At 36.7% G+C, this 17,626-nt stretch overlaps 1 protein-coding gene across 1 annotated transcript; it reads right to left on the bottom strand.

Moving 5' to 3' along the window:
* Positions 1-15,782: 15,782 nt before the first annotated feature.
* LOC118747026 (odorant receptor 33b-like) lies at positions 15,783-17,076 on the bottom strand. The gene is made up of 2 exons (XM_036481021.1): positions 16,328-17,076; positions 15,783-16,254 (listed from the first exon to the last, which is right to left on the bottom strand). Exons 1-2 carry the CDS (start codon positions 17,071-17,073, stop codon positions 15,843-15,845), a joined length of 1,158 nt encoding a protein of 385 aa, XP_036336914.1. The 5' UTR covers positions 17,074-17,076; the 3' UTR covers positions 15,783-15,842.
* Positions 17,077-17,626: the final 550 nt, after the last annotated feature.

Here is a 17,626-nt window from a genome sequence, read left to right as displayed (position 1 = left end):
TTATATCCTTTTGGGGCGAATCATAGTTTAGTGTCATTGTGTATCCATTCTCACTCTAGAAAATACAATTAGATGCTCTAATAAACTCTTGATGACAATGAAAGCAGCAAAAAAAAAAAAAAATTACAAAATGGCATGAACCACTGAAATGTACGTATTTCGCTTATAACACAAAGCCATCTTTTTATAGAAAACGGCATTGGAGTTTAAAATGACAAGAACACTGAGTTGGAAATTATAAAAATTGGTGCATCATTAGATAAATTGCAAACCCACAAATTCTCTCTAGTAGACACATAGATAAAACATACTTTTGTATGTATGTATGTATGTATGTACGTACATGTACGACCAACATCAACAGCTATATAAATGCTACAATTAGTTAATAATTTCGTTAAAATGGTTACACAGAATGCCACTTTGATGCTGCAGTTGTGGAGTACATTTTATTACATACATACATACACACATATGTATGCAGTGGCTTGATTTTCTTTTTTCATTTCATGAATAGTCTTTGGTGTCGAGGGTGTCGAACAAAGGGGTTGCGCACTAATTAGAAGAAATTCTACAGATGCACTACTAATTGCCAGCTTACTTTGCTTACGAAACAAAATTGAGATTTGCAAGTGTGACGAAACTAAGTGTGAAGCCATGGGTTGTTATATTGCAAAAAATAAGAAACAAATGAAAATTTAAAATTGAAATAATTTTAATTACAATTTTAAAATAAAATGAAGCTTAGTAAAAGATAGTTTAAGGGCATTTTATAATTGTAAGTACATACATACAATTAAGTATATAAAAGAATTCTGATTTACACACATTTTCAAGAACATGCTATAAGTACATACATATATACATACGTATGTGCTAATGCTTAGACATATTACGCATTAAATTTTTATTATGAAAATGTTAGCTTTCTCACAAACTGAGTTATCTACATATATGAAAATATATTAGGAAAGAATCCAGTTGAATTATTTCAGCAGAACTCCAAGTCTACTTAAAGTGTTTACCTTTGTGCAATACACAGAAAAACAGAGTTGCATGGTGAAACTTGTTTCTTAAGATAGACATTTTGCAGCAGTAAACAAAATGTTAAAATTTGCTTCAACAAGGAAGGAAATAAGTACTAGTCTCAGTTCAGTTTAATTGGTATACACGGCGTATGAGCTACATTCAATCAGCTAGCCGGCTCAATTATTCGATTTTTTCTCGAAATTCGTAATGCGGCATGTAAAATACTTTGGGATATGCAGTAGTCAGTAGCATGTTTTCATCAATTACCAAATCTAATATCTCGAGAATAGCTAGCGAAAATAATATGACGGTATTCTATGCTTAAAGTCTGCGTAAGGTAGAGAGGGTTAGTGGAACTTAAATTATTATTTTTTCACGTTTATTTGCAAATAATTTTTTAAAGTATTGTGATTCCTACGTAATCTTAATCCATGAATGGTACATTAAACTAAAGCTAACCTCCTCTTTATGCCTTGTGACCACAAAGTTTAGGAAAACTAACCTAGTTTGATAAAATATGCACCTTGATCTTTAAAATGTTTTTCAAAAATATAAACTTAAATTTAAATGTTTTGCGTTTGAAACAATAAACTTAAAAAAAAAGTATTTTTGCTGTTCTTGCCTCAAGGAATTCATTTACATGGGCACAGAAGCACAGAATGAAATTTATTTCAATAAAAAAAAAATAAAAAAAAATTAAAAAAAATAAAAATAAAATTTTTTTCTTTTGAATGTCGTTTTACAGACCAAGGTAATTATGTACTCAGCACTCTTTGCTATGATATCTACCGACAAGGTTGATGTCTAGACTAGTTCTGCGAATTTTATCTTCTTTGCTACGAGGTTGATGTCTAGACTAGTTATATTCTATGTCTGGACAAATAAGATTTCGAAATAATAAAAACGTGGCAAAATAGGAGGCTTTAAATTTCTAAAATTTTTTTAACACATATCTTTGCTTTTCTTAAGTAAAGGAATCCATTGCCATGGCCGCAAAATAATTTTTTTTTACAAAAGCTCCTTTCATGCTGTTTTCAAGTCAAAAAATAAAACATTCTTCGTTTGAAGGTCGTTTTTAAGGCCAAGTTAACTTTTTATTTAATGTGGCCTTTAAAAATAAATCTTTTGATTTTTTCTTAAAAGCCTTAAAGTATTGTTATTTGATTTGATAAAAAAAAAATTTATTTTCCACACTGTGCGTCGCGTATAAGGTCTTATTGCCAACGAACTGATTTGGGTTTATCAGTGTGGCTTTAGGCCTGGCAAATCCACCGTAGACGCCAGATATTCACCGTACGCCAAATCATGGAAAGGATTTAAAAATGACCTTTTCGATACGTTCGAAATCAAACAAGGTTTGAGACAGGGCGACTCTCTCTCGTCCGATTTCTTTAATTTACTGTTGGAACGATAATAAGAGCTACAGAACAAAATCCCTGAGGTAAATTTTATAAAACAGTTCAATTACTGGCGAATAACATTGACATCGAGTTCATCGATCTTAATAAGTGCTTCGTCTGCTTTCTCAAAATGGGATCTGCAAGAGAAGCGAGTGTGCCTGGAGGTGAACGAAGACAAGACAAAGTAAATATACGCTAGCAATGTTTTCATCGCGCCACTAAGCGGAGTGTGGTGTCTTTAATTTGGGCATATCTATCTACGGACATGTGCGTATGTACCAATGTTGCCAGATTCACAGTTTGAACTATAAATTACAGTTTTCTAAACAAACTTACAGTTGTTTGAATGACCTCCTAGTACAAATTACAGGTTTTCGAAAATTCCGACTTGAACGCATCAAGTAAAATTTGTCTTTAAATTTTTTTGGTAAATAAATTTTTAAGACAAAGGAGGACAGTGAAGCGTCAGCATTTACTCTTTTCAAACAGATGGTTTCAGCTGTCCTTTGCATTCCAGTCGCCACAGCAGACGTGAAAAGAATATTTTTCCAAATCAATTTAAATAAAACGAGAAATTAACTAGAAATTGCAGCGCTCTTTAATATTTTAAGAACTAAAGACTTCTTAAAAAGTGCTTCAAGAGATACTAAATTCGTGGTATAGAGTCAAATGCCCAAAAACATTAACATGGCAATTTACGAAAAACACTGAAATATTTTTAATAAAATCAAAAAACCAACATTTTTATAAACTCTCGTATTTTTTGAGGGTTAAAGATGTTTGGTGAGAATATAAGTTTTTAAGGAGACTTGTCGTTTTTTTGAAAAAAAAAAAATCCGGCAACACTGGCATGTACATAAATACATGCATGCATCATATGTGAAAAGTCATAAAACAAAAACAAAAATGTAGCATTTGTGTCTATGTGTATTAGGGTGGTCAACAAATGCGCAGGAAAATTAACTGTTTGGACGAATATCGCCTGTATTTTTTTTAGTCGGTTAATATTAAACCATTCCGCTGGGGCATTGTAGTTTGAAGTAGTAGTAGTGGTTTGCCATTGCCTGCCGAGGGACGACCGCTGTTAAGAAAAAACCTTTTTTATATTTTTTGCGATGTTGCTTTGACCAGGACTTGAACCCAGGTGCTGATGAGTGAAAGCGCGCACTGCTTACCACTACATATACCTCTCCAGAAATCTTCAATAAATAAAATAACGTTGCATATTCAACTTTAAAATTTTACTAACTACTGTGTGCCAACGAACAAATAAAATAATATATTTTTATTAAATGTACATAGAGTAACGGCCACCCAAATCCGGACACTCAATATTCTCGTTGAAACTACGCTGAGCCTAAGGCAATAAATTTCTGCACTTTTTAACATTTTTTTTTGTCGAAAGCGTTGCTCATTTTTTCCATATAACATGTACTCGTTTTTTTTTTTATTGGGAAATAAATGAGCAATATCTTCAACGAAAAAGAATTGACAAAATTCACCGGCAAGTCTTTGCTATTTCAAACTTGCACTTTATTTACCAACATTCAATAAATTACAAAACTTCATATTCAAATTTATCTTGAACTATTTAATAAAAAGCGTAAGAAATATACAGAATTTTCTTAGTTTTTGCACAAAGTGTGGTTTTTGTGGGTTCCGTTGAAGCGTGGACTATATTTATATAAAAAAATCAAACATTTATTAATGTGTCCGATTAATCAGTCTCCGGTTTTCGGTGGCCGCTATTAGTTAGTATTTTTTTTTTTGAACAAAAATATGCATCATAATTTTATTTTCTGAAGGGAAGTATACTTATTTGATAAAACAACATTTATCTTTAACGATTCTTTAGCCGTTTTACAAAAAAAAAAATTACATATTTTTCTATGCAAAATATGTACATCGAAAAGTTAAAAGACCCAGCGCCTCGGTTACAAACCGATTCATAAAAACAGGGCCTACTTATTTGCAATGTTCTTCAACCCTGAAGTGCGGCTACAAAAAAAAAAGTTTTGCCACCCTAATGTAAATATATGTGTTTATAAAGTCATCTTATCAATTGATGCATTGATGCAAGTCAAACATGGCTTTCAAGTGTTGACAACGTAAATAGTTCAAACTATCTAAAATGTGTGGAGAAAAGTCGCATACATACATACATATATGTACATTAAAGTTTTTTTAGACTTAAAACTTGAAGTGAAAAAATTTTTTCAAATCGTTATCAGAGCAATAAGCTGATAAGTGGTGAGTACATGGAGATCTTAAAATAATTGCATAGACGCTTGGCTTGGCTTGACAAAAGAAAATATTATTAGCGTGACAACAACAACACTCACTCCCCACAAATGAGAAACTCGGTGCTATCTGCTAGTATCTTTTTAAGGCCTAGGTACTAATTGGCCCAAATTCATTTGGATTTGAAATTATTATTCTTCATCTGCTTCAACTAAGCTCTAAGCTAATTTACATATACGTCCTGCGTCGTATTTTCGATACTAAATTGCTACTTTCTTATTTTAAATAGTGGAAAATTATTCGAAGATTAGCTTTTATAAACGTTTTACCATTGCCAAATCTAAGCCATAGTAATGTTGGAAAAAAATTACCGTCACTTGTAGTTAATACACATATCACTTACTTAAACCGTCCATATCCTAACTAACAAGTAAAGTCTTTTTCTTATACTCTCCTCTGTTCAACTGGCCTCGTTACTACTACACCAACTATTCGAAAGCCTGTGTAAACCGCATCATAATTGTTATTGGTGGTTTGCCAACAAACATTCTCTCCTGTAAAAGGCTGCTCTAAGAGGCTGTGTGGAATCGCTTACATACTCGTATTTACAAAAAAAAAAACAAAAAAAGAAACAGAAGCTGGTAATCAAAAACCAAATCGGCTAACATAAATTCAAACACTTGCTGCAAAATTTATTAGCGACAAAGTTGTCGCGCTGCTGGCAATAGACACTACGTTACTTTACTACTTTTCTTGCCAATACTGTGCTGGCTAGTTGTACTATGGGCAGCGGCATATTGTTATTCTTTTACAGAAATAAATAGTAAGTAGTTGCTGCACCACTTATTACAAAAAAGTTTGTGTATTACTTTTTATGTGACACGCTACAGGAATATTTTTTAGGTTTTACTTTGAGAGAAAGCAATATTGTGGCTTGGCTGCGCATAAATTCATGCATTTCAATAATATGAAATATTTACCTACGACTATTTTATTGTGCAAATGTCTAAGAGGTATTTGTTTATAATTTATTTGAAAAGTCAGAAAAATAGTGCACTTTGCCGTCTCATTTGCTCTTTTGATCCGTACTATTACTTGATGATAGACGTCCAGCCATCTGCTTCCGGTTAGCCTATAAATTATTTAGCTGCAAGCGAACGTCTTTTTTTTGGTGGACATCCTGTATGAGATAACTTCATTTATCGCGCCTGACTGTCGACATACTTATAAGCTATAGGCTGCCTTGTGACACATTTACCAAGAAGTCTTGCCTCACTGAACCTTGTTAACTGCCCGAAAGGAATACGGATTTTATTGAAACAAATTTGGAAAGCTCTATTCACTTTCAACAAAAAGTGTCGAAGTTGCAAGAAGTCGCGAAATTTCGGCAAGTCTCTTTGCTGTATTTTTTCGCATCTGAGGAAGGATCTCCTTAAAAAATTGTTAAAAAACATATTTTTTAAGCCCAAACGGCTACATAAATGTCTCTTTCGAAATGCTGAAAGTGTCCTCTCAAGTATTTTCCGCTTCGTGCAAAAGCTTTTGCAAATCAATGCGAATGGCTCTTCTCAATCAATTTTACTTTATTTCAATTTTTTTTTTAAATTTAGCACTTAGCAAAATATTTTTTATATAAATATATCGACATAATATGGTCAACAGAGTGTACAATTATTCTGTGCCACCCATAACTATTTACGTTAAATGCGATTGCAAGGACAGTTACAAATTAGCTACCCCCATTCACACGCTATTACAAGCGAAGACCACAAAGTGTTCACATGAATAGCACCGGCTGGCAGGCAGATGTGCCGTAGTCACAGCAAAGGTATAAAGTCAAATTGAAAGTATGTAAAAGAAAAATAGTGGAAAATAAAAAAAAAAGCAATAAAGAGATATATTTACTAACTTACCTACACATGTACATTCACATAAAAATCTACAGCTGCTATCTGCTGCCATTAGTTACGATGTGAAAAGTCTCGCTAGATGGTTTGGTTGCTCGGTTGTTGCGGTTAACTTTACTCCATTGGTATGCGCTCGTATTTGATTTTAGATAGTTGGCAAAGAGTTGTTGCGCGTACTATGTACAGTATAAGGTTTACCGAGCTTTGCCCGGAGTGCATATACTTTTTAAAGTTTGCAAGAATTGGATAGCTTTAAAAAAAAAAATTTGGAAATAAACAAAAAAATTAGGATTTTGATATTTGTTAAGTAAATTCCTTACTCTAAAATTTAGGTGGCAACGCTATTCCGAAATACTCTGGAATGAATGGTACCCATGAATAGTAATATTTAACCTTTTTTTTGAAACTAAAAATTAAATAAATAAGTGATTAAACATAGGCGGCAACCCTATTAAAAATATTTTTGAATTATGGATTTAGAAATACCTTCCATTTGATACCCATATTATGATGTTTTAATTAATTTGTAACTAATTTCGAATAGATGGCAACCTTATACTTAGATAACCTTATAATCCGAAACATTATCTGTCCACAAAATTTCATCACTATCGTTACAGCCCTTTCCGAGAACCCTATGGATATATATTTATATACAAGAATTGTTCGTTTAATGCAATTAGATATGTATATATAAGCATATGTGTGTACGTTTACATACATATGTATGTGTGTATGTGAATTTCTAGTGGCACAAAAGTTTCTGAAATACTACATAAATAAAATAAATTTGGCAGCATTTTAAAGTAAACGAAAAAATCAGCACCACGAGAGATGTACAGATATACAAGTAAATATACACGCACATGTACATGAATGCATTATATGCTCATTAAGGCAAGTCAATTTTATTTACCCCAAATAATCGAATTTGTTTCGGTATCTGAAAGAAAATATTCTGAGACTTCTTGTCTTCGTTATTTCAGAGAACGAAAAGTGACACAAAGGATGGCACAATGCCGAAACCAGTTTGTCTCCAAACCGAACTTGACAAGGGATGACGGAAATTTGTTCCAAAATAAATAATAAAGTACTTGTTCTCAGATATTTAGGAAAATGCATTCTTCAAATTAACAAAATGTTCAAAAGATGTGAGATTTAAATATCTCTTTGCGGCTAAGGTTTTATAACCGGAAACAAAGATGAGAAGGCTCAGAATATTTTATAGTCGGAAAAATTAACCAACTATTATATGTTTTTTTTTATTAAAAAAACTGAAAATTTCTAAATATTTTTGATTAGGAAAAAATGTTTCAAAATAATGTTTCAAAGAAAATGATAATTTTTTTAATAGGAAAAAATAATTTCACCCAAAACTTTCTAAAGATATAAAGATCTATTTTATTTTTATGAATAAACTCATTTGTTTTTTTTTTGAATGAAACTTTGGTGTAATAAAAATAGATTTTAAAACCGTTCGACACGATTTTGCACCCATTAAAAAAATCAAAACATTTTCGGAAGTACAAAAGTATCAGTATTTGCCGTTATTCTAGATCAAGGCATTTATGGTTTCTATGGAGGAAAGCAATTCCTCGGGTTTGTTCCTGTGCTGAATCGATCAATAAAATATTGCTAAATAACTCAGTGAAAGGGGAGACAAATATGTTTGCATGTACTTATGTAAAAAAAAAAATATTTACTGGGCCAAAAAGTAGTGGGCCCTCATGGTTGTAAGCCACACAGAGTCCACCAAAACATTCCGAAGCATTGCCCGGTGCATGCATCAGAATAGACATTTGAATTGCCATCAAATTATAAGTTATGAAAGTTTTATTAGATGGCAGTTGAGAAGTGCATGTGAAAAAATTTCATAAATTACATAAGGAATATGTTTGCACATACAGCATTGCATAGCATGCATTTAGGCGCTTGATATTAGTAGCCGCCTAATCAATTGCCTTGTGATTTTTTGAATTCAGTATCCACGGTTCTTTAGAGTTGCGAATCCCCAATCTGAAGTCGATTTTTTAATCCCAAATGGCGGATCCACTATGGCGGATGGATTTTTAAAAATGCTCAGATTTGTATGAATGAAATTATATATTCCAACTTTCTCTGAGTCGTGATTGGCGGATGTGTTAAAAAATTTTAATCTTGTCGGACTTAGACTTGCACATGTGATCGCTGTTTGTTGTTTTTCCACAAGAAACAGCTGGAAAAATATCGATAGCAAAAAAGATAAAAATAGCCATAGCAAAATCGATTAAAATATTGATAACAAAATAGGTCATTATATCGATAGCAGTATCGATAAATCTGTGTTCACAAGCAATAATCGCCTAAGTCGATTTAAGAAAGAATGGAGTTATATATGCTATCGTATTCTGGAAGCCCTATTCCATGCGTACGTGAAATCCCTATCTCGCCAGCTAGGCTACTTAAAAAGTTATAGGCGAAAATATTTTGATTTCCCTATAAAAAACAGAGTTTCTCGATCGAAAAATATTGATTTTCAAGGTATTCTATACCATTTCTATGAAAAGTGTTTTTCCCCGTATAAAAAAGTTCATGAGTTTTGCGGCAGATCTAAATATATATGTTTTTTTTTTAAATAAAAAATACGGATATTCTTTCTCCATTTAAAAAGTCCTACTTTGTGAGAGCTTAACATTTTTAACTTTTTTTCCCAGCATGGTTTTTCGGACCACTCTAATGTAAATACATACATACATTTACATAAACACATTCAAATGTGCAATAACTTTAGAACAACCATAATAGTAGGGACTAAGAAAAGGAAACAAAAATCGCAACTTAAACCACTCTTTTTCTAAATAAAATGACATTAAATATTTGAATGGTTGCGCCACTAAAAATTTTATATTGTATTCTTTGTTATGGAAATTTGTACACCAACCCGCCAACCCGCCAACACCATAACATTTGGCGATACGGGCAGAGTAGGGATCCAACTACATACTTAGTACGTAATAGAGATAGCAAGCGCGCTGTTATTTTAAATGTTGTGGTTATTTAATAAGCCTAACTTGGCAACCAAAATGCGAGCGACAGGAAATTGCAACTAGTTAGTCCTCCACGAAATTTGTAAATAGTTCCTCCAGCGCTTCTACACAAACTTCCTTAACGTTGTGGCACTATCGACTTGAAAAAGTGGGCGCCTAAAAAATGCTGAAAGTGCATAGTTAATTATTGCAACTGTTTTAGGTGTTGGAGACGGACACAACAGATGATAAGAACGTGCACAGCTCTGCTTTTGTCACGAACTACTAGTTTGTTTGGTTGTTTGTTTGTTTGCCTAACTATCGGAGAGGCAAATAAGACAGATTTGGCACTATTTGTTGCATGCAACACATTTGAAAATTTGGCATTGCTCAACAGCACTGGTGCTTGCCTGGCGAATTCGATTAAAATTCTCATGTTAATGTGGCCATAAATTTGCTGGAAGGTTTAAAGTTTTCTTTCGGGTTTCTTTTTTGTTTTGTTTTACGGCCACCGATATTCAAAAGAGTTAGTCAGTTAGTGGTTTTAGGTTTTTGGTTTGGTTTGTTATTTGTTGTGCTTAATATGTTAGCAATTTGCCAAAAAGTTGTGACAGCTGCGCTATCTACCAAATTATTTAGGTGGTGGTGTAACTGACACTAACGGTACAGAGTTGATTATGTGCTTATTTAATTCTTGGCGGCTGTTCATCGGTCGGTATGCCGTCATATTGCAACATACTTAGAAGCAAATAGTGTTGCAATTACAATTAAGTAAATACACGATTTTGGCAAAGTTCTTCAAGCAGAATATTTGCCAATATTATAAATATAATTTTAGTAAGGAGGTACACACGTATGCATATAAATTGGTTCGGTTAGGGTAGTTGCCCCGAAACAAGGGCAAACCTAGACCACTAGCCATGGTCGTATGTGATATCACTACCAACGGTAACCCTCGACTGCCTGCAATGAGGATTCTGCGCTATATTCTGTCTTGAACTCCACTCAGACCGTTTTCTGTGAATACACTCACAGCTATAGCTTGGTAAACCTTGGGAAATCCATAGACCACTTTCGGCCCACCATCGGCTAGAAAGACCTTGCCCATTTCTCCAAAAGTAGCCTGGATATATTCAAGAGTACTCCCGTTTTCCATTTTTTTTTTTTGGTGAGGATGGCTCGAGGGTGCCTCTTCTGGCCAGCTCATCCGCCTTGCAGACTCCTGCGATGTCAGTGTGGCCGCTCATAAAAGTCTAACAATAAAACACCCAGTCTCGATCGAAAGAGAAGTTAGGTATTCCCTGCGGTTAGGCGAACGAATGTACCCGCAGTAAGGCATGATTGTCGTTAAGGCGACTGAAGTCCGTACGGTGTGTGTAACTCGAATGGCATTCGTGCGTCTCGGGCAGAACGAGGAAAAATATCACCTGAAGTACTCAAAAACCCGGACGGCTTGCGACAAAACTGCACTTCATGCTAATGGCACAACGTTTAGATGGTAATACTCCAGGTGGTGCCCACACGTGGTGAAATCCACCGGAATTTGTAGCAGGGGCACGGAATATGGAGGTCCCAACTATTGCCAAAGCCTACAGCGTCATAGACCAGCAACACATCCTGGTAGAGAGTAGAGAGGAGCAATCTCTTGCAGGGGAAGTGGGTCGGGACGAAGCTCGCTGCCAACGACCCTCCAATGACGGGGTTTATCCTCTTTCACAAACCCAGAAGAGGAGGAGAATGTAAAAGAATCAGAGGGCGTTACGCAACCAGTGGAAACGCTCTTGTGTGGCTAACCGCACTCCTCCTGTCGCTGCATCCAGTAAGCGTCTTAGGTCTACGGAGGATACTTCAGAAGCCAGAAGGACCTTGGTAGATACATCGGCATCCAAAGCTGCTGGCGAACGCAGCAAAAGAGAAAGAAAACTGCGGCGACACCCACCAATATCTGCCCTAATGCCTATTCGAGTCATAGTGTGACGGGTACTAGTGTGGCGTTGCCTAATTCCTGATCTCACACTCGAGGACAGCGACAGAAGAAGGCGGTATCAGCCAGATAAACTTCCGGCGCTAGGAGAACCTTGCCTAAAACCAAGTCTAGAAGTAATGCAAGTGTGTGCCCTCGCTATGCCCTCGAAGCATCAAAACCTTCTAACTACGTCAGGAGGTCTGGGGCCCAGGCCAACTTACTGTGAGGCCGTAAAAGGTCCCTCATTGGCGTAATTGGAAGGGCGGGTTTGACTCGGCAGGTGACTAGTGGCGGTTACTCAAATAAATTTGCAGCACTTTAACGCTGCTACTTCTCTTATAAGTATTTAGAAGGCAAACCCTGCTGCATACAAAACCCCACATAACAGACCTTCCAGCGCCCTGGGTGTTCAAACAAAACCCGCGTGCACTGAATGGGTTACGTGTTGCCAACATCCTATACGACAAAGTCACGGTCATACCGACAGCATGTCTTATAGTGCTTCTCACTTCACTGTAACCAAGCTTGCACAGTTCTGCTGTCAGGACTTGATGGCAGCGCGGTTGAGCTTCAAAGGCTAAAACGGTTGGAAACCCTTTATTATTGCCTCAGCGTACTTTCCATACGACTCTCTGTTGCCGCCACCTGCTGGAAAGGTGGCCAGTCTTGTGGAATACTGCAAAAACTGGAACATTGGATTGTTGGTAATTATATACACATAAATAAAATTTGTGAAAGGTCGAAGGAAAAGTATTCAAACTAGGAAGGAAATAGTTTTTTATGTTTTTTTGTGTTCACACACCTTCCTACTCATTTCACGAACTGTTTTATCTCTCTGAGTATTATTTCCATATCAAAAGGAAAAAAATAAAACACCTGAGGAAAGTAAAAATAAAGAACTTAGCGAAGTTTAAAAAGCTACAACTTTATAAAACGATTCTCTGTGCAATTTAGTTTATGGTTTAACTAAAAATGAGCCACCAACAACAAGCACAGCACTTGAAACTTGCTGCTTTACTAAATACTTTTCAAGTTCTTATCCTCACATGACTCAGTGCTTTAGAGAGACTGGGCGTGTGCAGTTTGTCAGTTAGTGTGACATTTTATTTTTGGAATGCTGATGAGTTGTATACAGACATACATAGAACATACAGGGTCACATATGCATATGTATGTATGCCAGCATTTGTGTTCGCTTGAATGTGCATATGTGTGTGCGAATGTGTGCCTGTATCAAGTCATATTGAACTTAGCAACGATGATAGATGCATAATAATAAAAGTTTCTGCCATAACTTAATATCAATTTTATTCGTTGTGACTTCCTGTTATAGGCAGGATATGAAAAATTCACAAATGCACACACACACACACACACCCACGCACACATATATGCACGCATACTATCACGTACGCAGCGACATGCATCACAAGCAACCAAAGGAAAATGGCAAAGCAACATTGTCAGCAAACTGATGGGGCAAACAGTAAAAAAAAAAGAGAAAACACGCATATTTGAAATGGGGGGGAAAAAAAATAAAAAAAATACATACATACATGAAAAACATATCAAAAGCCAATATGTGCATGCGCTGGCAAAATTGTTGGGAAAAATAAAAATCAAATGTAGGAAAATACCATTTAAGGCGACAGCGAATCAAAGTAACTGTAAGCGTACGTAGCAAGAAAAGCACTCGAATAAAAAATGGCAATATTTGTGAAAGGGCAATTGCAAGGCAGGCAGGCAGGCAGGCCGTCGAAAGAAAACTTTGGAAGTTATGAGCAGCTGCCATTAGCTGCTCGAGGCGAAATGCATAAGTAGCTGGTCGGTGAAGTGGTGTTGGAAGGGTGCTGCGGCTGCTGATTACAAATAGTCGGGCGATCGGGCGGGCGGGCGGTCGGGCAGGCAGGCAGCTTAGCAGGCAGCTTAGCAGGCCGGCAGACGGCTGATGTTGTCGCATTTGCTATACGAGCGTGTGTGGAATATATTAAGCTGATGCTTTTGCAACACGCCAAGAATAGACAAAATTATTAAAAAAACAAAAATAATAAAAATACGAACAACAAAGTTAAACTGAGTAGCATCAGCAGGAATGCGCTGTTTTACACGGTTGCTCTGGCTGATAGTAGCAAAGTTCAAAACTTTCGACACCAACGATGTGACAGCCAATAATGACAAAATGGAATGCATCAACAGCTAAAAGGCGTTATGAATGGCTGGGAGTTAGCTTTTGCTGATATACAGATGAAACTTGAAGCTGACCTGCAGGAGTTTGTTTGGGTTTAGAAGTAGTGATATTTCGGCGATTGCTGGACATTTCGTTAAGAGAGACGATTGCAAAAACATAAAAAATAGACAGGTCCACCCATTTGGAGTCAAATGATTTTAGACCTATAAGTCTCGAATTTTTATATATGAAAACACTAAAAAAGCTTCTAGATATATATGTAGAAAAATATTGATCTTTGAATATAGCTCTTTCTAAAATTGTTATTTCTATAAAAGGGGCCGTCAGCGAAACGGCCTTGTCAGAAACGATTTGTGAACCTTAACTTCAAACAATTCTTCAGTTCAGGACCCAATTAGTGCTGATAGCACCATTGTAATACGCTTTCTCTGGGAACCTTGATTTTTTCTGCTTCCATGTTTCGTTGGGTTCGTTAAACCATTTGGATTTTCCGATGAATCTTTTTAGTTTAGTAATGGCGAATTTGGAGATCTCCCCAAGAAATTTGGACTCAAAAAATCCTCAGTGTGTTCTCCTTTATTCGTGGCAATATTGGTGATAGTGTAGGACCGTTTCTTTACTTCTCTTAAGATTACAGTTACCGCGCCGAGAGTTGTCCGAGAGAAGGCCAATTTTAGCTGCATGCGCACCAATGTGCCAATGTCCCGTTATCGCGGCTATTAATTTGACTATACCTTTCCTTAACCACTTGAGAAGTTCTACTGTCTTTGGCTTATGTTCCGCGCAGTTTTGCAGGTTTGAAGGTTGTTCCCACGTGTATCAGCCATACGTGCGAATTGCAGATGCCGTTCGCTTTTGTTGAATCCGAGTGGATAATTTTTTGTCTCTGCTTCGGATTCATCAAAAGATGCTTCGTCGTTAGCCAACTCATCAGCCCTCTCAATTCCGTGTATGTTCCTATGGCCGGGAACCCAGATGAGAGTGATGTCTCTTAACTCGGCCGCGGAGTTTAACGAATATTTGAAGTCCTTGACTGCTTTAGATTTTGTTACCGGCGAGGCAAGTGTCAGAAGTGCCGATTGGTTATCTGAGAAAATCTAGCTCTTCGTACTCCTACGCAGTTCCTTTCCAATGCTTTATAGGCCCTTTCCAGTACCTCCGCTGGGAAGATGTAGCAAAGTTGGGTAGTCGAAGCGAGAGAGAGGGACATTCAGGATCTCAAAGAATACCACCCCTCATTTGGTGAATAGGGTTTTAGCAAGCTTCAACTCGGAATTATAGATATTTGGAGTGGCAATGTTCTAAACCCGTTGCATAGTATTTGGTCTAATAGGAACTCACCCTTCTAAATCATAACGAAACATTCGTACTCTTTGCCATTTGAATTTACGTCGCAGCCGTTCACCAATGGAAGATCCCGAGGGTTTCCTTTTGTAGTTCGTCCGAAATAGGCCGCAGTAAAGATAATGCTTAATGTTGGATTATTTGCGATTTTCAGTCTCATCTGCACAGCTGATTACAGACTATGCCTTTCTCTCCGTTAGATTCCCAACCTGGTTTTAGCGGACTTTTGGGGATTCTGGAACCGCAACTTTGGCGTGATGTAGGTTGATTTAAGTGGCTATCGGACAAAGTGGTCTCATTTGCTCTCTTGATCGAGTTTACCCTCCTTACTCTTATCAAAACTCAAAATTATTAGTAACTGCCTAGTAGATCTATTGTTGACCCAATGGCTTGACTGCGGGAATAATTGTGTCAATGGCGAAGCGACTTGGGCGTCGAGACGGCGCTCGGATCTTTTGGCGGTTAGAGTAAGCACCCATTTATTTAGTTACGTAAGCCGCCAGATTCACCTTAGCTGGCTTATTTGAGCCTTATTGTGGACACATCTGACTTAGTAAAACCTTGTCTTTAAAAAAATAATGAAATCGCTATGTTTTAAATGAAAATTAAAAATTTCGAATATTTGAATTCTGGGTGATTAATAAATTTATTGCAATCTAAAAGCTACATTAAAAGTGCATAGTGAAAATATTTAAGCTGGTATTTTTTTTTTTAAGTTTTTTCGTTAGATATCTTCAACAAATTCTCCTTCATTCATGCGAGTTATTTCATGCTCAGGGCGAGCGCCAATAGTGAGTAGGCACCCTTGCAAGTTGCAAAGAAGGTATTCAAGTTTATATGAAACATGCCACCGACACGGAAACTGCGTTTCCGCAATGACTGCTCCACACAAATGCGCAAATTCTTTTTAAATTCACGCCCCTGATCCATCCAATTGCACGAGAATAGCATATGGGTCAATTGGTCGAATTCGATTTCGAAATAAGTGCCAAAGTAGCAGGTGGGAAATACCTCCATCGTACAGCCGAACAAGTAGATGCCATAGTAGACGAACTCAAAGGCATTGTTCACATAAAAAACCATATAGATGATGACTATGCCCATAATGAGACTCGCCGAAATGATTTGCACAAACATGCCTACGCCAATTATTTCGCCAATAGCGCGATGACAGCTGTAAGCAAGTAAAAGTTTTAGATTAGCGTCTTCCACCACTGACTGTCACATTCTCACTAAAAAAAATTTACTCAAATAACATATTATGATCCGCAATGCAATCGACCAGCGCGCGATTATTCTCCTCACACGTCTTGCTCGCATCATAGCCAATGCTAGCCACACGCTTACCCAACAGATGTGCATGTCCGGCCAGCAGCGCCAGACACATGCCACCGTAAGTGTCGCTGACCAAATTCTCAGCCAATTGCACCAACAAACCGACTATTTGATACAAATGCGCCAACACATAGTTGCCAGTCGTTGCATAGGGATCGAATGGGAAATAGGCTGGATACATTAGTCGCCATTCGTGAGCGAAGCCCATTATCAAAAGCGTCAGCTCCGAGGTTACAGCTGTGCCCAGGCAAATGAAATAGAATAAGTACAAAACTTTTAATGCGTTCGGTATGGTGACTTCTCGATAATATGTCCATTCGTCGCGTTGATTAATGCGCGCATAAAGTGTATTGAACATTTTCTCCAACTGACGCACTTTATACAAGTTACGCCAAATATTGAAAAACTTCAGCGAGCAAACGGCAACTGGCACACTTATGGTGAGATTTAGGAACATCTCCTCCAACGTTAGCAAATTCAGTAGGCCAAGCAGCAAATGTAGTGGATAACCGATGCTAAAGCAAATGTTCAAGAGTACCGCATAGAGTTTGTAGAGCTTCGGGTAGTTGTGGTGTGGCACTTGACCCAGGCACTTCCAAACACTCCAGTGCGGGCGAAAGAGATCCTCCACAGTTTTTGGCTTTCCTTGTAAGGCCATTCGGGAAACTTTTACTTACTGTGGTGGTAAAAGTATTGCGCCTACCTTAAATACCTGGAATTTTTTTTTTTAAATTTTTTAAATACTAGTTTTGCTTCCTAATTGCCTTCTAACGCGGTAATTGCATTTGGCACACTGGTTAATTGCTTACGCCTAGGCAATTTTTGAATATTTAATAACTTAATGTTGTTGCAATAATTACACTGGATCACAAGTTTTTATGCTTTTTTGTTCACCGGATGCCACTATTCAATCCCTGTGCAGAATTGCTCGGTGATAACGAAAATAAAGTATTCAGCTTTAAAAAAAGTAGTTACACTTAATCAGTGGCGGATTTACCGTACAGGCAACATAGGCAGGTGCCTAGGGCGGCAAAAATTTAGTGGCGGTAAAATTTGAGTTGAACAAATTTTAATTTTTTATTTTTTTTTCAAGTTAGCTGCACTGAAAGTAGAATTTGTGTTTGTACATTTTAAAACATAAAGTGAAAAAAGTTGGCTTTCTTTAAAAATTGAAAGCCATTTCTCAAAGTAAATACCACTTTTTCATCTCA

Source organism: Rhagoletis pomonella, unplaced genomic scaffold (assembly GCF_013731165.1).
Source record: "Rhagoletis pomonella isolate Grant_MI unplaced genomic scaffold, Rhpom_1.0 Rhpom_scaffold_00011, whole genome shotgun sequence".
NCBI classification, from domain to species: Eukaryota; Metazoa; Arthropoda; class Insecta; order Diptera; family Tephritidae; genus Rhagoletis; species Rhagoletis pomonella.
Note: the sequence above shows the minus strand (reverse complement) of the source record. Positions and strands in the feature narration are given on the sequence as shown.

What these genes read in the sequence shown, in the direction of transcription:
- LOC118747026 (XM_036481021.1), bottom strand. Translation starts at nt 17,073, where the DNA reads ATGGCCTTACAAGGAAAGCCAAAAACTGTGGAGGATCTCTTTCGCCCG. An exon ending in GATCATAATATGTTATTTGA is followed by an intron (nt 16,255 to 16,327) that starts GTAAATTTTTTT and finishes ACTTGCTTACAG; the next exon opens with CTGTCATCGCGCTATTGGCG.